Consider the following 21,277-nt stretch of genomic DNA (forward strand, 5'->3'; position numbering starts at 1 on the left):
CTTGAGAGCCAAGGTGGACAGACTTTGGCCCTGTTCCACCTCCTCCATCCTGTTCCTGCCCCAAGAATCCCTGCCACCACCCAGCTGCGCTGAGGCAGCTCCACAGGCAGACAAGCAGCCCCATTGCCCGGCTGGCTGCTGGTTATCTCCAGCACCAGCTAGACCTCACACCCAGCAGCCCAACATACCTAACCTCAGCCCCACGGTGGGGACCCAGGGCAGAGGAGGGAGCCACTTTTCCTCCTCCAGGGAAGGCTAAGGATTTTGCAGCCAAAATCCAGTATGTTCCCACTTCCCCACCAATGTCGGCAGAGTCTTTGCCTGGCCCCAGCAGACACATGAACCCCCAGGAATTGGGGCAGGATCAGGAATTGAAATCCTGTATGGCCCCAACAGACATACAGAATCACCATCACTCCCAACACACAACAAGCAGCCCAGCACTAAAAAATTCCCAAGACATACACACAAGAAATTTCTGAGACATCAAAATGAAAATCCAGACCAGTAACTCTTAAAAATGGGAACTCTCCATACTAAAGATGTTCCTTTTTTTCATTCATTAACTGCCTTATTTTAGTGATTTCCATTCAGCAATAGATCAATTCTTTATAAAATGCAATAGAAAGGGGTAAAAATAAAGGCAACAGCTATTTACAGAACCAACAGGGAGAGTACCGAAACGCCTCTAGACTTCTTCACTTCTTCTTGGGCGATTTCCGGGCGCTGGACTTGGCTCTGGGTTTCGACCGCTTTGCCTTCTTGGGTTTGGACACCTTCAGCGACTTGGCCTTAACAGTCTTTGGCTTCTTGGCTTTCTTCGGGCTGGACCTTGACTTCTTCCTGGCTTTCCTGGCGGCAGATTTGGGCTTCTTCGCCGGTGACTTGGCTTTCCTGGACCTAGCTCTTTTCCGGGGTGAAGTGGATCTCCTGGCTGCCTTCTTCCTCTTCTTGGCCGGGGACTTCTTCGCCTTGCTGGCCTTGGCCAGGCGGAAAGAGCCAGAGGCACCAACCCCTTTGGCCTGCTTGAGGACTCCAGCGGAGAGCAGGCGCTTAATGGCGAGCCTGATCTGGACGTCGGCGTTCTGGCCCACCTTGTAGTGGCTCTTCACGTACTTCTGGATGGACTGTCGGGATGAGCCGCCACGGCTCTTGTCGGCCCGGATGGCTGCCGTGATCATGTCCGTGTACGTGGGGTGGGCTGCTGGACGCCGCGCTGACCGGGCCCGCTTGGGCTTGGTGGCCGGAGCCGGGGCTGGGATCGGGCTGTCGCTCATGGCGAGTGCTTCGTTCTGCGATGCCCCGCTATGCCCTCGCGGCGGGAAGCGTGGTCCGCCTGGCCGGGGACCCCCGCCCCTGGGCGGGGAGAAGCTGGGAAGGGAGCGGTGGGTGAGTGAAGCCGCAGCACAGCCGGTGCCGCGCTGCCACCCGTGCCCCCGCCGGTGCCTCTGCGGCCGCGCCCGCCGCGGGCTCCCTTTAAAGCCGCGGTGCGGACCGCGGGGAGAACTTCCCCGCGCGCGCCACCCGCCGCCGGTGTCCCCGCGTGTCCCCTGCCACGCCCAGACCCGACCCGCCGGGAGGGACAGGCAGGGACAGTGCGGGGGACAGTGTGGGATCGAGAAGAGTATTGGGGGGAAACACTGGGACAGGGAGGGACACTGGTGGAGTCAGTGCGGGACAGTGAAGGACAAGCACTTGGAAGGGACACTGAGTGGGGCACTCTGGGACAAGGTGCATTTGGAAGGATATTGAGTAGGCATGAGGAAGGACACCGAATGGGACATGGTGAGACAGTGGGGAGTACTTGGGGACACTGGGAAGACAGGGACAGGCATGGCAGGGATACTCAGGGCAACATCAAGACAGATGGGGGGACACTTACGGAGGACACAAGGGGTGGGGGAAGGACACTTAACAGGGACACAAGGAGACACTCAGGAAAAATATCAGGGGACAAGGAAGAACACCAGGCAAGACATCAAGGGGACAAGGAAGGACACAAGAGGAGACACTGAGGGTCTCACCAAGGAGAAAAGGGGGAGCACTGGGTGCAAAATCATCTCAGCAGCAGTACTCCACGGCCAAATACCTTTGCCTCCTCCTCTCCCCCTTTGCTTTCCACCAGGTGCTTTGGGGACACCAGCTCAGCCCTAGCATGTGTATGGTGAGGGGTCACAAATAACAGCCTGGCCCCTTATTTTTAGGGGACACACACAACTCTTTGTGAGGGGACAGAGCAGGGACATGTAACAGTGGCAATCAGCCATCCTTTTTCCACTGGATGAGCAGTCGGCTGTTCCTGGGAGATTAAGTGTAGCCACTATCATCATCTTGCCAGTAGGATTTAGATGATGTTTTCCCCTTATTTCTTAAAAACATGTGGGTGCAGCCACCTGGTGCCCACTGACATGCCATGAGGTGCTCAGAGGTGAACCCCTGTGCCTCCAAATCCCACAACGCCCCAGCACAACATTAACGTACACAGCGAGCACCTCTTGGTAACTTCTATGTGCCCTGGGTGCCCAGGGCCATGAAAACCACCAGCCAGGGACACACAGAAGTACACATAAAAATCAATATGGATACATAAATACAAAATATAAATATCAAAATAAGAGAAATTGAAATAATAGAATAAATAGAAATAGCAGAAATAGAATCATAGAATCATAGGATGGTTTGAGTTGGATCAGACCTTAAAGATCATCTAGTCCCAGCTCTCCTACAGAGACAACTTCCACTAGACAGGTTGCTCAGAGCCCTATCCAACCTGGCCTTGAACACTTCCAGGGATAGGGCATCCACAACTTCTGTGGACAACCTGTTCCAGTGCTTCACAACACTCACAGTAAAGATTTTCTTCCTAACAGCTAATCTAAACCTGCCCTCATTCAGTTTAGAGCTGTTTCTCCTTGTCCTACCACTACATAGAGATAGAAATAGAAATGGAAATAGAATAGAAGCCTTTGATACTCCCTTCCTGGAGAACGCAAGTACTGTGTGAGGGCCTAACCCAGGAGGAGATACTCAGGCCTCTGTTCCTTTCCCACAGACGGAAGGGCCACTGAGGGCATCTCCTTGTGCCTCCCTCCCTGGTGCAGCTTCACATGCCCCATTTCATTTGGGGAGTGGGAAAGGTTCTCAGCACTGGACTTTTTTAGGAGCAAATTGCTCCTAATGGTAGAGAGAAATAACCACCCTCTCACCTCCCCTGGGGTTTTCCTTTGTTTTAAGACCTAGCAAATACATGGCTCATCCCCTACGGAGAGCATGGGCAGGGGGCTCTGGTGGCCTCTGTACAACACTTTGCCCGGCCAAAGGACCTCTCATTTTTCCTATCTGGGAATAAACTGCCAGCACTGGCTGCCTGCACGTAGGCAACCCAGGCACACGCAGATAAGGCACCATCTGCTTTTATTTGCATCCAAGTTTTTAACCGTCAGAAGCAGCTCACCCATACTCCAAGCTCTGGGGATAGAGGAGAAGGTTTAGGGGGGGTTTAGGAATTGGCCCCCGAGGCTGGCACAGTGCCATGGTCTGACCGCATAACCTCCAGCCTTAAAACCCAGGCAGTCATTATCTATATAGTGCAGTGATGTGGAGGCAAAGGCGGGGGGGGGAGGAAAGGAGACAGAGAGGGAGGGGGCAGACGCTTTACCTAACTTTGGACATCTTAGGGATCTAATCTCAGCTGTTCACCTGGGCAGTTCCTGCAGCTGATCTGGGCTGCTCAGCCTCCTCCGGCTGGTGCCGCTGCTGGCAAACAAACACCCTCTCCCCTATACATGGTAGTTCTGGCCCTTTCATCCGGACTAGCTCCCTAACTTTCAGGCAGTCAAAATAGAGGGAAGATCCTGTACCCCTGAGCGACTTGCTGGAGGGAAGGTAGACAGGTGGTCACAGCTCATCAGGCTGCTGTTGGCCTTGTACATGGTGGGTAACCTGGTCAAGGTAACCTGTGAGCACCCCACTTGATGCTGGAAAGCACCCCTTGAACCTTGCACTGTTTTACCTATGCATCCTTAACATGAACTGCTCAAGACTGAGAGGATTTTCCAGCCCCTGGTAGGATGTCAAGGCTAGAGGTGGAATGCAGATGTTGCAGAGCAATGGAAGTCCTGTTGCCTCTGGGAAGTGGGGTCCAGCACTGCAGGCACCCCACTGCAGGTAGCACAGGAGGGCTCATCCAGAAGGAAAAGTTATTCCCATGGGCCACTCATGCCAGCTTGGGCTCATGCCCGTGTTTTTGGCCACAGGAACCTGCCACTATGCCCAGAACAGGGTGGGTTACCCCCTGCAGTCACTTTTCTCCTCAGTAAAAGCTACCCAACCACTCCAAGCCTCCTGTGCCTCCCATTTCTGGCATTAGTCAAAAGAGATTGGGAAATACCATTTCTCCGACGAACTCCAGAGGACAGAGCCTGGCAGAAGAATCCTCTCCGTAATCCTATTTACCTTCTCCTCCCTCCCTGCACTGTGTTCAGCCAGACCCCATGGGGATTTAAACAATTCCAGCTGCAGATTTTGTCTTAAATGGTCAAACTGTCCACACTGGATGTGCTACAGATCTGCTGGGTAACAGCCTCTGCCTTGTAGGGGCAGGACAGCTGTTCAGAGGCATCCGAGCGCACCAGGGCACTTCTGGAGATTATTGCCAATGACAACGTCTCATTTTACCCAATTTCCATTTTCAAAGAGACTCAAAATCACCAGCAGTGGGACTTGGTCTTGGTGGCAGTCAGATCCAAGTGCTTCTGTCCTTTTTTAATAGCAAAACTGGGAAATTGGCTGATGTTCCAGCCATGCTCATCAGCCCTGAGCCCCCGACATACAATGCAGTGTGGTCAGCCCAGCACGAAGCTGCTCAGCCTGGCCAGTGCTACTGGCAGAGCAGGCTTAAAAGATGCATTAAAAGATGCTTAAAAGGGGCATTGTCTCTGGCTGCTGGACTTATTACCACTGTTTTAAAAGATTTATGAGTTGGTTTCTAAGGGCAAGCTCCTTGTGTGAGCTGGGATGCTGGCTCTCATGCAACCACAGTGCTGCACAGCTTTAGGTTTTCCCTGTGCTTGAGGCTGGGACGTTTCTCACAGCCACAATCCAGCTGGGGCCAAGCGAATGGGGTACAGTCATCGCTTTGGGATGCTTTTTGGGCTCTGCCGGCCATCATGCCTATCGTCCACAGGCATTTTGGTCACCTCCTCTCCCTGCCACTCTTCCCCCACCCGGCTCCCCTGCACCCAGGAGATAATGACACACAGACGACGGGGTGACCATATCGCCCCGACGCAGGCGAGACAGGGGCAGCCTGATTAACGCTGCACCAGTTTTGGAGGCAGAGTCCCCTGTCACCCTGGGATGACGGGATGCTTGTGCCCTGCTGGTGGCTGATCTGCAGCCGCAGAGCCTCAAGGAGGGACAACTCCACCACATGTCATGCGCCCACACATTTCGCCTGTGCTTACGCGACACATTTATCGGGGTTAAGCAGCCCTGGTCTGAAAGGCAGAAGAAAACAACACACTGCCCCAACAAACCAACCCAAACACAAGATACCAAACTTTCAGGGAAGGGGTGGGTGAGCAATGTGCAAAACAGCAGTTTGCAGTTCATTCCTTGCTTGCCCCAGATGTAGGTACAACCAGGCAGACTGTTGTTTCAGTGGTTGTTTTTTTCCAAAAACCTCCCAGGCATCCCCCAACCTGCCATACTCTGCTCTGAACCCCATTTTTTTCTCTCCTTTTTTGGTTCCTACCAATCCCCATCGCAAGACCAAGCCCTGCAGCCTGGAAGCAGCTGCCCTGACCTGCTCTATCACCTCTAGCCTTCCTTCCCATCCCAGCCTCCTGTGTGCCAAATGCTTGTCCCATCCCAAACTCAATGGCAACAGCTATGTCCTGCTGGGAGGCAGAGGAAAAAGCCTGGACCTTGAGCAGCACAGGGACAGGAGGGTTTCTAGGCCAAGGGCAGAAGGCCAAGAACCATCTATGGCAAGCCCTGGTGCTCCACGGGTGCAGTGGGGAGTTGAGCTCATTGCTTGGACTCTTGCACCATCCATTGGGTTATCCAAGGGCCTTGTGTACTGGACCAAAGCCTGCCACCCAATTTTACCAGAATTTGTGACTTACGAAGAGGTTTGCCTTACCTAGGGAAAGCAGTTGTCGTAGCCCTTCTCAGTGGAAGAGCGGGCCTCTATTTGTCTCCACACCCCAGCCCCAGGGGATGCAAATACCATGGCAAGGTGATCGCATGCTGAGGAAAGGGTGCTGCCCTAACTCCCCTCATTCTGGCTGCCACCATGTTCTCACACTCTGTTTCCATCCCCATGTCTCACAGTACTCCATCCTCCCAGCTGACACATCTGTCGCCTCTGTCCAAGAATCCTCCTTGACCCCTTCGTCCTCCCCTCTTCAGATGTTGCCCCCAGCCCCAGCATGTACCTGCAATTGGGGCTCTTCTGTAATTGCCAGCAGCCTATCTGAGCAACAGCTCCTGTTTACATTGGGATGGGGCTCAACAAGAAACAGTCACCCCCAGGTCGTCCACCGGGACAAAAAAGCAATATGCTTCATCCAAAAAAGAGGAGGAGGAAAGCATTTGAGATCCCTCTAATCTCCCCCAGGACCTATATATACTGCTTACTCTGCCAGCAATTTGCAGTGCCATGTGCCCTCCCAAAACTGGATTTACTAATGGAGCTCAGGCTCAGCTCTTCCTCCATGAGGCTGAGGGTCCACGTGGAATTTTGGGAGCAGTGTGGTGAAGCAGATTACTTCCCCCCTCAAAGCCAAAGGCGAAAACATCTGCATAATGGCACTGCAGGGCTCCTCTCACTCTCTAGCTGGGGGCTCGGTGTGCTCCTGCTGCTTTCCCTTACCAAACCCTGAGGGAGGGAAGCAACTGATCAGTACGACCCAAAACCTCAAAATTACCCTTTCCCTCACCCCCGTGGATTAGGGCCACATGGCAAACCTTCCCCTCGAGGAACACATTTTTCTCAGCGAAAGGGGAAGATTTTATTAAGTTAAAAGTTGAGGGGTGCAGCAGAGCAGCAGCAGCTGCCACCTTGGGGAGGTTGGCTCCGGCGGGTGCAGTAGCAGCCTCACAGCTCCTCTTCCCCAGAAAGGAGAAGCCCTGTGGCTCTGGGCTCCTGCCAACGCGGGTTCTTGAAGGAGCCAAAAGGGCAGATATGGAGAGAGCTTGATCATGCGGACTCTTGCCAAGGTGTCCTCTTTCAAACGTCCCAGGCAAGCACATCCATGGCAGGTGGCCCCGGCGTCTCCCTCCTATGGCTTGCATGTCTTCTCCGCAGGTCCCGGAGGGTGGCACGGGGAGGGGAAGCATGGTCCTTGCCGTACATCCCAGGGGACCGTGGAGACATTTGGAAGAGAGGGAATATGTGCCAAAGGTGGCTGTGTGGCTGGGAGCAATGGGGCTGGGGAAGGGGGAAAAAACAGATTCTCTTTTTCAGGTTAGAAAAATGCTGGTGATGTAGTAAAAGTTTTCCTCCTCCTCTTCCCCTTCTTCCTGTGGGGGAAAAATTCCTCTATAAAATATAATTTTCACATATAAAATCCTGAAGAAGGTGCATGTAAGGAGCCAGTCCAAACAATGTGCTCAGGTATGCAGGCAAAAAGGGTTCATCAAAAAAGCTTTGGGAAGGGAGTGAGGAGGTTGGGGGTGTGTAGGATTCCTTGCCAAGGCGATAACGGATGGGATTCAACCTCCCTCTCCCCACAAGTGAGGAATGGAGCAAATACAAAACTAGAACAGATAACAAACGCAGAGCAGACCTAGAGAGAGAGACAAAACAGAAATGGTTTAGAAAGACTCCACTGAGCACAGAAATACTGATCTGTCTGCTCCCTGGAGAGATGGCTGTCTGGTGCCCTGCTACAGACCCACTCATCTCAGTGCCCACCAGCAAGTGCTGGTGGAGCAGGGTGACCCCAATTCCAATGGCCATGGCATCCAAGCAAGGGCAGAAGCAGTACGGACAACAGGACGCCCTTGTTCCTGTCACCCTGTTTCCCTCCTCAGCCACAGGAGGGATGTCTGCAGGTGAGTGTGGGAGAAGGGCTGGGTCTAGTCAGGGCTGCTTTGATGCAGACCTAAAATTTCCGTTCTGTGATAGGGAAACCACTTCAAAGGTGAACAGAGCAGAAACACAGCCTTACACAGGGAATGCGTAACTGCCCCCACACTGTCACCCAAGCCACAGGTCGAAGGCCAGCATTTAGCTGGCTCCCACATCCAGCCTGGTTGAGCAGCACTTGGTGCTGGCTGCATCAAGAGCAACACAGTGAAAAGGGGGCTGAAGCCCTTGGGAGAATGTCAGGGACAACAGGAGGGCCAGGGGTACAAGAAGCAGAGAAGGAAGAATTTAAGCCTAAAGTTTCAACACTGAGTGGAGCAGGAGAAACTGGCAGCTTCCATCGCCCTGTCAATGAGCAGCAGCCAGTCTCAGCCAGCTGCACCCGCAGGGGACATCACAGCACCCTCAGTGCTCACCATTACTTGCTGACGCTGTTGCACAGCGACTCCTTCTCCTGCAGAGCCGCCATGGCCAGGCGCAGGTGCTCCTTCAGCTGCTCGATCTCTCGCTCTGAGCGCACCTTAATGTGATTCAGCTCTGCATAGACATCTTGGTATTTCCCTGAGGCAAATCTCTTGTCCTGCCAGGGAAGGGAGAGATTCTGGGCTGATATTAGGGAGGGCTGCGGCAAGGCAAGCCCAGCAGGTGAGAAGCAGAAAGCTAGCCCTGGGTTTGAAGCCCATCCCAATCCAGGCCACACAGAAACCATTCAGAAGATGAGCATGGAGGTAGCACTTTGCAAAACCTGGGCCAGGAAGGAAGGCAGAGACTCTGGTGCCGCAGCAGTGGGGATCTGCAGCATCAGACTGATGAGGCAATGTGGGCTTTACCATGGCTTGTGCACATGTGGAGCAGCCATATGGGAAAAAAAACACCACCAGGGATGCAGTCCACTGAGAGAGTTGGGCCCAGCTGCTTATATGGCAAAAAACTTACATGAATAAGTTATAATCTCCTTGAGCATCACTGAATCTCAAAGCCTCTTTTGGGTTCTCCTTTGGCAGGGGTCTTTGAAAATCCCTCTGAATGAGCTGCTGCCAGTGGAGGGAGCAGCATGCCCAGAAACAATGCCCAAGGAAATACATCCACCCAGCGAGGGGATAACTAAGGGAAGCAGAGTGCTAGGCAGGCTTCTTCCAGGTTTCCCACTTGGAAAAGAAGGGCTCCTGGCCTGTCCCTGCTTATATGTGCTTATATCTGGGTAAACCAGCAGCAAAGTCTCTGTGACACTTCCCTTCTACAAGGTAAGTCTATGCCAGCCCATGCTGTCTGGAGCTGCTATGTGCTCTGCAGTCAGCAAGGACAAGGAGCACAAGAGGGTTTGTCCTGAGCATTCATTAAACCCAGCTGAACCCTGCTGATATGCAGCCCTGGTGCCCCCCTCCCTCCCCTCTCCTGCTGATTTCCCAGTAACTCCGAGAAAAAAACACCTTTTGCATCATCTGCAGCTCCTCCCGGAGGCACTGCACCTCTTTCTTTAGGTACTGGAGCTCGTTCTCCTTCACTCGCAGCAGCACCTGGGCCAGAAAGTGGGAGAGAAACCAGAGGTGACTCAAGAGCCACCACCTCGGAAGGGCTGGAAGGCCCTGGCGCAAGCGCAATGGTGGGAAAGGAAGGAAGGACCAGAAAGGCTGGGGCAGGAAACGGCGCAAACAGCCTGAGAGAGCGGCAGAGGGGAAGCTTGCATTCCTGCTTCCTGCACCATCCCCGTTGCTCCATCCAGCACCCCACTCCCACCTGCTCTAAGCCAAAACCGTTGAGAGGAGAAGACCCCCAGAGCGGGTAGGGATGGAGGCAGTGAGGCAGCCAGGGGGGACCCCATACCTCCAGCTCGCAGGAACTCCGCTCATTGTTGTGCGAAGAGCAGTCCCCAGAGCTCCGTGACGAAATAAAGCTCCGCAGTTTCCCGATCTCATCGGAGAGGCGGGTCTGCAGCTCCTGCAGCCAAAGCCAAAAGACGTCAGAGTAGCCATGGCACAGGCCTCTCTACTGTCCTGACCCTTCCATCTTCATTCCAGCCCTACTCCAGCTTAGACACCATTTCGTAACTCCCTGTCCACAGCTGAAAGCAGCATCTACAACCTGCAGAATACATTCACCATGTTTAACACCACAGTTACGACAAGCCCAACTACAGTCTCTCATTCTAGTCTTCTTCTGACATAAAATCTCAGAAGGGAAGAAATATGAAAATATAGGGGAGTTCTAACAGAGGGGCTGTGCTGTGTGAGGGAAAAACATGCTTCACTGTGTCTGCTAGCAGGGAAAGCCCTTCTCTTGCCTGATTTTTCCGGAGGAGGTCCTTCCCCTCCTGCTGACAGCGCTGCAGTATCTGCTCCCGTTCCTCTGCCTTCTGGGTGAGCTCCCCAATTTCCAGGCACTTCTGGGAATACTGCTCAGAAAGCACCTGCAGCTCCCGCTTCAGGGAATCCACGTCCAACCTGCAAAAGAGGCACCAGCTCATCACTGCCCCAAAACCCTTTCCAGCTCCTGGCCACCGGCATCACCCTCCCCCCCCTGCCATGGCCAGCCTCTGCCCACATCAGTCATTAGCACATGACAATGTTCTCTGTGGACCAAGGCTTCAGTTTCCACATTCCCACACTTGAGTGTGGTGCTTCTAGGAGCTTCAATACATGCAGGAGAAATCTAGGAGCTTTCCATAAGGAAAATAGAGGGAAAAAGCTGTAGGGAAGAGGGAGGTGCTATAGGGAAAAGCACCAAGTAGGAGACAAACCTCCCTGCTCTACAGCTCCAGCAGCCCTGGGAGTCACCACTGGGTACCCACCACCCCCGAGGAGGGAGCTGGGGAGGTGGCAGGACGAACAGCTGGGGGCTAGAGCTGCAGAGAGGATACAGTGACAATGGCACAAGGCAGCATCACTGGAAAAGGGGAGCAAGAGAGGTGCTTTCTTACTGGTGCTGCTTCTGGAGGGCTTCTGGGAGAGAGCTGCATTGCTGGAAGCTTCGTGTCCTGCCCAGCTCCTTATTCATTTCCTCCCGGTGGGCTTTCTTCAGTGCTTCGATGGCTGCAGATGGGGACAATGGGAGATGGGGGATCAGGCTGTGCCAGCTTTAGCTGGGGAAACCACACCAGGGAACTGGCTAAGCTCTTGCCACTGCAAGTTCCCAGATTTATCTTTGCAGATTCCCCCTCCTACTCTTCTGCCCTCAGGACAGTCCCCACCTTCTCCAAACCCCAGGGATCACCATGCTGCCAAGGAGACTAACACAATGTGGGAGCTTCCTACCACCTCTGTCAGCCCTGCCCACCTACAAGAAAGTGCTGGCCCCCTCCCACCCATCTACAGAGGCAAGAACCCATTTCCTGCAGTATCTTTACCGTGCCATCTCCACCAGCACCACAGGTCCAAGGAGCACCAAAGCTCACGCTCCAAGGAGCGTTGGTCTCACACCAGTAAGATCAACAGTGTAGCTCCAGATGACTGGAGTGACTGGCTTCTGGCAAGAGACATTTGGGAGAGGTGGGAGGGACCCAGCTGAGCAGGGGCACAGCTTGTTGTGTGCTCCTACCTGCTGCTGTCGCTGCTGCCTCTTCTGCCAGGAGCCGCTCCTTCTCCTGCCGCAGCCGCTCCAGCTCCCGCTGGTGGTGCCTCTGGAGCTCCTCCATCACTTGCTTGTGGGATGACTCCATCTCAGCCAGGCTACGCTCGCAGGCCTCCTGTTGTGTGGAAGAGAGGAGGGCTGAGAGACCAGGAGGGAAGACAGAAGGGCTTGGGCCAGGACAAGCACCTGGCTCAGCTGGTGTTTGCCTTTGCAAACCTCACCCAAGTCCCGGGATACTTTGGGAGAAGTAAGACTACTTCCCAGGAGGGTCTTTTCCTTCTGAAAGTGAAGTAGCTCTTTAATCTCTGAACACAACCATTTGAGAGGGACACACATCTTGCAACTCCTTTGCACTTTACAGAGGAAGAAACATTCCTCTGGCTCTTGAAACTAAAGCAGCAAGACAGGAACATCCCTCTTGGGCCAAGAGCTGGGAATAACGCCCAACACCACAGTCCTGACCCTCCACCAGGCTGCGCTGCCTGGCCGAAGAAGATCAACAGAGGGAACTGCATCTCAGTATCTGCCTTTTAAATGAAGCAGCATCTCCCGGAATCAATGAAAACTGAGCCTCTTCTCCTGAAAAGTGACACCCTGCACTGCCCTGTGGCCCCCTGACGGAGGCTGTGAAAGAGCCCTCCCCACAGCCTAATGGTTAAGGATCCTCCTCACACAGCTCGCCCTCCTTTCTGATGGCTCTGAGATCAAGGGGATGGTTCTTTCTACGCTGAGTGCTGTGGTAAACTCAAGATAGAGCAAAGCAAAGCGGTTCCCACCTTGGCACTACATCTCTGCTCCCCCTCCAGCACCACCCCAAGCCTCTCAGGAAGGATTTGTTCATCACCAAACTATGCCTTTTTTTTAAAAAGCCTGAGGCTAAAAGGCACCAGCAGAGAGCTAGGAAATCATCACATCCTCCCACAGCCCCTTGCCATCCCATTCCTTCACCCAGGACTAAGGCAAAGGCTGATACAAAGGACACTGCAAGACAAGTGTATGAATGCAAGTTGTTGCTAGCTACTCTTTTCTACTGAGATGAGGGAAGCTCACAGATCAACCAAAGGAGAGGAAAAAGTAAGGAATCAATCTGGTGATCTGTCCACGGACTGGCTGCAACCCTTGGCAGAGAACAAATCCTTTGGGGAAAGGTCAAGTTTGGCCTTAAATGTGAAATGCTGGCCTTTTGAGAAAAGTTAATAGGAAGATAAGGGAGTTCCTCCCCACTGCTTTTGCTTTTTTTGACCATAAAGAGGCCTGTGAGCTGCAAATATTAAATCAAGATGACAGAGAGACTGGTAAGTGTCCGGGCTGTGTGCTACAGGGCTTGTGGGTTTCTTTATCTGGGCTAGGTACAGCCAACCCACTGCAACAGACTTAGCCAGCTCCAGTTTCCTGCCCTGCCAACCTCCTCACCCCGGCATCTTTCAACACATAGGGTACATCCTAAAAACCCACTGCATGGTAGAACAGCAGCCTCGCCACAGGAAATCCCTACAGGATGTGACCCTGCTTGCTTTGGATGAGTCCATGAGAGGGAAAAATAAATAAACACAGCAAAGAGAGAGGCTGAAGCATGAGGAAATTCTGCTTAGCAGGCTCTCCCATGTGCCATCCTCAACAAATGGCCTGTGCTGTCAAAGTGACCTTCAGGACTCGAGCGGTCAGACAGGGATTAGAGCTCTCCAGAGACTGACTGACTGCTTTTAACAAGGCACTCGTGAGCCCCTATTAGCAAGAACCACTGCAGCAAACCACGGGGAAATGCACCAGAGGCTCTGCAGAAAGCTGCTGACCCGCTCACAAGCTCACCCCCCAGCCTAGGCCAGGCCAGCATTGTGTGCATGTGTAAAGTGGGGGACAGATCCTGCACCTCTCCCTTAACTCTTCTTCTCTCTGTTTATAATTCTGGTCCCTTTAAGGCCAGACAACATGCACCAGCCTCTATGTAATTAACATTGATTACAAATGGGCTCAGTTAGGGTCACCATGACAACCCAATGATTAGCGATACCTGCTCAGCAATAAGCTGAGTCCAAACATTTCCCAGTTTGGTACTGGGAGTGATCCCAGGGTCCTGTGTCCTGGGTCCTGTGTCCTGCATCCTACTCACCTGTGAGATGTACCCTCGGGGCACATGGCTGTCTCCCTGGGATGTTGCTGCCTCCCGAAGACTCTCATTTCTGGCCCGGCAGGACTCCAGCTGTGCCCGCAGTGACTGGATCTGCGCCAGGGAGGAGAGAGATGGTCACCCAAGAGTAGAAAAGTGCCATGGTCTGACCAATATGCTGCATCCAAACCCTGGGCTTAGGGATGGGGAGGGCCAGTGGGGACATCTGCTTCCCTGGCAGCCTGCCAAGGGACCAAACTGGCAAAGCCAGCCCTAGCCTGGTGAGTTCTAGTAAGAAAGGGAGGAGACATCCCAGCTTCCAGAGGTGGATTCATGGTGGAGGAAACCACCACTGCATGGCTCCTTTCAAAGGCTGGCAGGTGAAGTGCTTGCAGGCTTGGGAACAGCCAGAGAGGAAAGGCTGTGCATGTGTTCCGAGGACATGCAAACAGTGACAACAAATAAATTATCCTGAACCAAAACGTGGTCTGGGGAACCTCTCCAGGTGTGTGACAGCAGGCCTCTGGCCTCGCCATGTTGCAAAAGCTTCCGTGCACTTGACAAGTGGCAAATGGAGCCAGAAAGAATGAACATCTTCCCGAACCTCTGCCTTGTTCTTCTGCAAAGCCTCCTGCTGCCAGAGACCACACTCAGGGGCCACCAGAATCCCGGTTTCAGATAGGAGGGATGCTCTTACCTCCTTTTTCAGTGCCTCATTGGTGTCTCCATGGCCCCCCTTGCTCTGGTTCAGCAGTGCTGTCAAGGGCACTCGCTGCAAGTCCTTCAAAGGCAGGCGTTCCAGCTCCAGCCACTTCTTCTCTATCTCCTCATTCAGACGAATCCGCTGTTCCTCTGAAAGTGGCGGAGGGGGGAGGTCCTGCTCCCCGACCTTGCGGGAAGAGTCTCCTGCTGGGCCATCGCTGTTTGTGACCCTGCCATCAGGGGTCTCAAACCATTTCCGCCTCTCCTCCGAACGGATGGCCAGATCCCGCTCCAGCTCCTCATACTTCGGAGTTCGGTTGGAGATCCTCAAGCTCCCTTTTGTCCTCTGTGGGGACCCCTGATTCCCGGGGTCCTGTGGCAAGGGAGACAGCTCCACATAATCAAAGGCATGGCGCTGCCCATCTGCCTTCCAGTGAGTGCTCTTTGAGTTCCCCTCGGAGCCTGAGCCCGAGCCTGGCCGCTGCTGCTCCTCCATCCGGAGTGAGCCTTTCTGGGGAACACAGTTACGGAAGGAGTTCTCCTTATCGCAGTCAGAGAGCCTGAAACCAGAGCAGCAACTGGTGAAGCAGAGGTACCGTTTGGGAAAGGATGCCAGCAGAGGCACTGCCAACTGCCCAAGGCTCAGCCCTCTCTCAGCCCAGCCTTATGAAACCCCACCCTGAGCATGGAGCTGGGTCTGTAGCACCCCATCCCTCAGGGAAATAGGTTCCTCCACAGGGTGGGGAAGATTGACCCCGGTTGCAGCTATGCTGGTAGAGAAATCAGTCTAAACTGATGTGGCCAGGCAAAAAGCAGGTGCAAGACAGAAAGCCATCAGCCACCTGTCACCAGCTGGTGTAACCAAGCCATTTTCAGGAGAAGCAGAGAGCAGGGCTGATCTGGGAGTGATGAGATTTCTAGAGGGGCCTTCCTGATCCCTGTCTGCCAGGGTAGAAGGGCAGCAAGTGGGAAGAGGAGAAGCAGCACAGGGCAGCTCTTACTTGGTGACATCTGGAGCACTGACTGGGCGCACATTTTTCCTCAGGGCCTCGATCCAGTTGCGCCGGATGCCCGAGGTCATCGCTGACAGGGTGAAGACGGCATCCTTTGTCTGCAACAGGGAGGCGACAGAGGGCCCTTCAGTGCCCAGTGGAGATGCAGCAGCTCCCACTCACTCCCTGAGACCCACGGGACCCACTTGCTCAGGCAGTGAACAGTGTTAGAAAGGCCATCTGCTGTCTCAGCTTCTTGTGGCCAGGTGGAGGGGTGGGAGAGGAGACACACTGCTTGAGGGGAAGCTCGTTACACGTCCTCTATGAGACCATCTCCAAGCAAAGGCAAAAGAAACTTTGCTGGCACATTGGGCCAAACATGCGCTGGTGCAATCCAGGTACTCAGGTGCTGGGAGCTGGATGCCAGCACTGGGGTACAGCATCAAGCCACAGGGAAACCCAGACCATGAAGTGCACAGCCCTGAGCACCCACCATTTTTTATGCTGCCCTAGCAGCTGCCTCCTGCTGCCACAGCAAGTAGCCAAGGACAGGACTGTACTGGGGCTGAATCCAGGGTACAGGCTGCTACTCAGAGCACAGTGAGCCAGGCTACACCAAGGTCTGCAGTGCTCACCACTCCCTCCCTGTGGCTATTGAGAAGTTGTCTTGGCCAACAGAACAATTAAACACTCCTGGCATTTAGCTTGGCTCATGAACTCCCTCCAGCACAGTCTTCAGCCAGCCCTGCAAAGCCTCTTCCTTCTCCTTCCTTTGCAGGCAGGCAGCACTTGTGTCCCTGAGCACCGCAAAGGATTTGCTCGAATTGCCTCTCAGCATCTTGGCATGGGGAGGGAGCACGCATTCCCACCCAGCATCCCTTGGTCCTACTGCTTTGTGCCCAGACAGTGCCAGACACTCACATGTATCTGGAAGCCATAGTTGCGTTGCACTGCAAACTCTGTCACATCCGTGCAGGAGCGGAGGTCAATTTCTCCGTCAAGGTCATCAGCCTGCAAGCACAGCCACCCGCGAGGACATCAGTGCTCACTCAGCTTTGAAAAAGCCTCCGTCACTTGTCAGCACCCTAACCAAAGTGCAGGCCACCTCTGCCTTCACCCCACAGTTCTCTTGGAGCCAGGCTCAGCTCTCCAGAAGCCAGGTTCAGTTTTACAGCACACCTCTTCTAATCCAAGGGCAGCCAGCAGGGTGGAGAGCATCAGAAATGCCCAGCCACAGAACCAGCCCTTCTGCTCACTTTCCACCACCAACAGTCCCCCCAGACTTCACCACCCCACATCACCCCTTGGCAAAGAGCAGCTTGCCACCTCCAATGTCCTTCAGGAGGACATGATACTGCCACTTCTCCCTGGAGCACACTGGTCATGCCAAGGCTGTGCTCTTCTACTCCCTGGACAGGAAGGAAGAAAGGGCTGGAGAAAGACTGGCCATGCTTACCTCCTCTGCGTTCGAGTCCCGGTAATACCTCAAGCTCGAGTCGGTCAGCACGAACCAATGTTTCTTCCACTGTAGGTGGATCAGGTAGGGGGAGGGAAGGGAAAAGACAGGAGGGAAATGGATAGGCAGTTACCAGGAAAAGTGCAGGAACAGGGAGGGACTCTCCGCGCTATGACCTCTCAGCCTTCTCCACTCCCTCCTCCCTCCCAGATCCCCCTCGTGCTCCTCAGATGGGAGAGAGACACTCTATGAAACTCCGTGTTTACACACGGAGTGAGGCACCTCCACCAAAGGTTTCCCACTGCCTTTCCCAACAGGAGAGACCTCAGCAAGCATGGAGGAAGGAAATCAGCTGGCTCACCAGGGATCTCTAGCAGCAAGGGCTAGGGGAAGAAGCAGACTCATGTCTCGGGCTTACCTCTCCCGGCTCGTCCAGGATGGACATCCATCCCTTCTTGAAATTGAGGAGATCCGGCTGGAGAGAAAAGGACAAAACAGAGAGTTACTCTCTTGGAGTGACCCACAAAAACGCTTTTTATGACAGGGGGTAGAAGGTGAGTCCCCAGTGACAGAACAACGATGGGAATAGCCTGGCATAGTTTTTAGGAAACTCATGGGGGTATATGACCTGATAACAAAGGAGAACTGGGCATAGCTCTCAGCAGCAGGCAGTCATTCCTGTAAGAGGGGGGAGGAGATAAGGAAAGAGGTTTTAAAAAAAAAAAAAGGAAAATATGCAGCAGGAAGGTTTCCACAAGGTGCCTCAGAGGTATTTATTCAGAGATGGGGAGGCAGAGACAAGGAGAGTGGGCAGGAGGGAGTGCTCCACCACCACTGATGGGGCTTGCCTCAGAGATGGAGGCAAAGTCACAAAGAACCAGACACACCTTGTCCAAACCCTGTCTGTCCGTGCCCCAGAGCTACGTCCCTCCAGTAACTTCACTACTGATCATTTATTAAAGATATGAGTAGCTCTCTACAAAACAGCCCTCACCGAAAACATATAGGAGGCAATTCAACAGCTGTGAAAACATGTTGCCTTTAAACGATGTGCCCCAGGGAAGAGATGAAGTCAGAGCCACAACCAGTGCTTGATCCTTTGTCCTATCTGAGACTGAACCCCTTCCAAGGCTCAACCCTCTCTGAGATTCTGGGGGCCCTTCTCTTATTCAGCTCCTGCTCCTTCCAACTACAAAGGCTGCCTCCTGCCCAGCCACAGCTACTGAAGATGAGGATGAAGAGAATTTCACCCCCATTATCCCATGCCAGAGTTTCCCCATACTCCCTGCCTCCTCCCAACCTCATGCCACTGGTGCAGCATCCCAACCAGTTTATCTCCTTTCCAAGGTGGAGCATCAGGGAGCTGACTCAGGGGAACCTCTGTCCCTGGCTTTGCCCTCAGCCAAACAGGCTTGAGCCAGTCCCTCCTCCCAGTGCTGTTGGCTCCAAGGAAGTTGCACCACCAAAGAATTCAGTCCGACATGTCTTCTCCCCGAGAAGCCAGAGTTTGCCAAGCTGCCCCTTCTTCTGCAGCTGAACCAGGCAGGGACAGTGTTGGAGAAGTGACAGCACTAGACTTGCCAGTCCCAGGGAAGCCACCAGCAGTCCCCATGTGTCACAACCATCAGCTGAGACTGAGCTAGTGAGAAGGGGTGGCCACTCCACCCTCCCTAAACAAGGCTAGTGGCTGGCCACAGCTGCCCCACAAGCCCAGCTCCCTGGCCATCCAGCCAGGATGAGGCTTCCCCTGCTTTCATCTCCCTGAGCTGCTGCTCTTGGGTTACACCCAAGGTTATGGGGCAGCAAGAGCCGAGAATGTGCCGGCCCACCCTGGCGCTCCAGCTATTGGTTTGAGCAGGAGCAGGGAGACATGCCAAGGGGAGGGTCAGTGGCTGCTACAGCTTCAGGCCTGGCCAGAAGCATCCGGCAGTCCCAAGCTTCCTGAAAGGGAGGGAAACCAGAGCAAAGGACACGGGGGGCTCCCAAACCTCACCTCCTGCTGGGTGACAGGCACTGCTGGCAGCTAGGAGATGAGGGGGATGCATGCATCCCCATCAACACAGACATCCTGGTGGCTTCACTGCTGCCCTGAGAAAGCACCCTGAAAATTAATTCTTTCCCCATGGCAGCAGCTCCACCCTTTTTCCCATTATTCCTTCCAATCTGGTGACTTAAACTCCAGCTCCAAACTCAGAGCAGTGGGAAGGAAGGAAAGGAGGCAAAACATCAAAGTGCAACCTCCTCCCTCCTGGGACACGTGCACTCAACAGAAGAGAGATGGGCAGGCTCCGCAGAGGCGGAAAAACAATATAGGGAGAGAGGGAGCGAAAGGACTCCTGGCTGGGGCTGTCGTATGGATCAGTTGGGTCTCATCTTATTGAGGATTTACAATCCCAAAGCATTAGGTGCCAAAATAATTAATATTAATGGGATGTATGCCACTGGAAAAACTGCCACCAAGTCCTGCCAGAACCACTGCCCCTAACACAGTGCTGAGGCCAGAAAATTCCCCTGGGATGGCTTCTCCCAAGCAGATGAATTGCACAGGGCTTCTGCTCTCCCTGCCAGCCCCAGACACAGAGCCAGAGCTCTACAGAATCATCTTTGGACTATTCTTGTCATAGTGGGGCCAGTACAATAAATTGATGCATCAGTTGATGCTCAAAGTGCCTACAGCCACTTTTCTTCCTTTCCCCACAGCCAAATCCAGTTTCCTCATCCAGCATAAAAAGTGCAGGATACCGGCAGAGAAGAGAGCGGGGTTCAAATAGAACCCCTCAGAGGAAATGGCCAAACAGTGGGAAGAGGAAACATCCAGGAAAGCCAAGCTGCTGGGAGAGATCCGGGTGCCGGAGACACAGTGATGTGGCAGGATGCACCCCCAGCAAAATGCACGGCCCTGCAGCGCAGCTCGGGGCTGCAGGTGGTGAGGCTTTGGCTTGGGAGGTGGCAGCAGCAATTTTGCCCAGTTGCATCCATACCTGTCAGAGGTTTTATGTTCAGCCCTGTAGCTGACCAGTTGGAGGCACTGGAGGGGGTTTCAAGCAGCTGGGGACATAGGTGAGATCTGGAAAGACTGGCTTGCAACAGCAGGTTAAGGAGCAGCAGTTGCTTGCTCTGGTTGAATAAGGGCTACAGGGGAGGTGATAACAGCCTCTAAGTATCTGAAGAATGTAAACACCAAAGAAGGAAAAGGGACAGGGTGGGAGCGAAGGAATGGCTCCTGGGTGGTACTAAGGCACGGAGATGGAGAAGTGGAGAAGAGGCTGTGGCAGGCTGAGAAGGCTCAGTGCCAGAGCGGGCAAACGGGATGATCAGATGTCTCCTTCCATCACCAGCCTCTGCCATCACCGTGCCTCCTACTCTTCCTGCTCACAAAGGCTCCTCAGGACCCCAGGTCCTGGGGCACTGCTTTCTGTCATCTCCAGGAAATGGTGCAAGGGGCTTTCAAGCCTCCCGGAAAGCACAATGTCTCCTCTTCTCTAAAAAGGGAACCCGCTCCACAAGGCGCGGGCCCCAGGCCAAAACACAAAGCAAAACCACTCCAGCTCAGTTTGGTGAAAGCAAAATCGCTTCCAGGCTGGGGCACACATGCAGCTCCCGAACCTACACGTGCAGCGAGAGCCAGCGGGCGACAGGCTCTCCCTTTCCCACCGCCCCCGTGCGAAACGCCGGCGGGCACAGCCCAGGCTGTCACCTCCATTACCCCACTTTGCTCAACATCCTTCCTCCCGCGGCCGGCAGCCGCCTGTGCCAAGGAAGGTTCGCCCCAGGGGCGGAATGTTCCCTGCCCCAAACCGCATCTGTTTCCCACAGGGAGCAGGAGTTCCCCACTCCCGAAGGGATATGAATTTCTCGTCCGACTGCGGTCATCGGTGCGGTGAGCTGGCCCGGCCTCAGCCCGGTCCACGCTCCCGCTCATCTGGGTGGGGTGGTGCCCGCCGGGAACCGAGAGGCCACGGGGAGCCCTAGGGATGGGAAAGGGAGCCAAGGAGGCACCGCCACAGCCCTTGAGTCCTGGGGCCAGAGTCCCCCGGGGAGCAGCGGCTCCAGAAACCCCCCGAGCGGAGGGACCCCCGGAGCTGGCGGCTGACAGCTGGGGGCCCACCGCCCCCTCCCAGTCCCAGTCCCGGGCTGCGCCCCGAGCCTCGGAGGAGAAGCCCCCGCGACCCCCGCCCGCCAAGCCCCGAGCCCCGCGGGCCGGTCCCGACTCACCGTCATGGCGGGGGCGCCGCGGCCGGCGGGGCCGGGGCCGGGGTCGCGGCGGGGCCGGGCGCTGGCAGCCAGGGCGGCGGGGCGGCTTCAGCGGCCGGGCGGCTTCCACGGCCCCACCATGCCCGCTCCGCCGCCCGCCCCGC

The 21,277-nt window shown here is 54.5% G+C and overlaps 2 protein-coding genes across 4 annotated transcripts in view; both read right to left on the reverse strand.

Moving 5' to 3' along the window:
- Window positions 1–508: 508 nt before the first annotated feature.
- LOC113966056 (histone H5) lies at window positions 509–1,437 on the reverse strand. Its single transcript, XM_027680275.1, has one exon. It carries the CDS (start codon window positions 1,275–1,277, stop codon window positions 699–701), a length of 579 nt encoding a protein of 192 aa, XP_027536076.1. The 5' UTR covers window positions 1,278–1,437; the 3' UTR covers window positions 509–698.
- A 5,554-nt stretch (window positions 1,438–6,991) lies between these two features.
- TRIOBP (TRIO and F-actin binding protein) overlaps window positions 6,992–21,277 on the reverse strand; it is a 21,404-nt gene continuing 7,118 nt past the window's right edge. For 2 of the 3 annotated variants that reach the window (XM_027680276.1, XM_027680277.1), the window contains 13 exons: window positions 17,338–17,394; window positions 16,920–16,988; window positions 16,385–16,474; window positions 15,473–15,582; window positions 14,467–15,031; window positions 13,773–13,883; window positions 11,630–11,777; window positions 11,013–11,124; window positions 10,377–10,536; window positions 9,920–10,033; window positions 9,526–9,612; window positions 8,512–8,675; window positions 6,992–7,793 (listed from right to left, as the gene is read on the reverse strand). In XM_027680276.1, the coding sequence (XP_027536077.1) occupies window positions 8,514–8,675; window positions 9,526–9,612; window positions 9,920–10,033; window positions 10,377–10,536; window positions 11,013–11,124; window positions 11,630–11,777; window positions 13,773–13,883; window positions 14,467–15,031; window positions 15,473–15,582; window positions 16,385–16,474; window positions 16,920–16,988; window positions 17,338–17,394 (1,785 nt within the window). In that variant the 3' untranslated portion in view covers window positions 6,992–7,793; window positions 8,512–8,513. Of the gene's footprint in view, window positions 7,794–8,511; window positions 8,676–9,525; window positions 9,613–9,919; window positions 10,034–10,376; window positions 10,537–11,012; window positions 11,125–11,629; window positions 11,778–13,772; window positions 13,884–14,466; window positions 15,032–15,472; window positions 15,583–16,384; window positions 16,475–16,919; window positions 16,989–17,337; window positions 17,395–21,134; window positions 21,170–21,277 lie in introns of those variants that run through there. The other variant, XM_027680279.1, reaches the window with a different exon arrangement.

This window comes from Neopelma chrysocephalum, unplaced genomic scaffold (assembly GCF_003984885.1).
Source record: "Neopelma chrysocephalum unplaced genomic scaffold, ASM398488v2 Primary Assembly neopelma1_59, whole genome shotgun sequence".
Lineage (NCBI taxonomy): Eukaryota > Metazoa > Chordata > Aves > Passeriformes > Pipridae > Neopelma > Neopelma chrysocephalum.

Coding starts and splice junctions, on each gene's coding strand:
- LOC113966056 (XM_027680275.1), bottom strand. CDS start 1,277: ATGAGCGACAGCCCGATCCCAGCCCCGGCTCCGGCCACCAAGCCCAAG.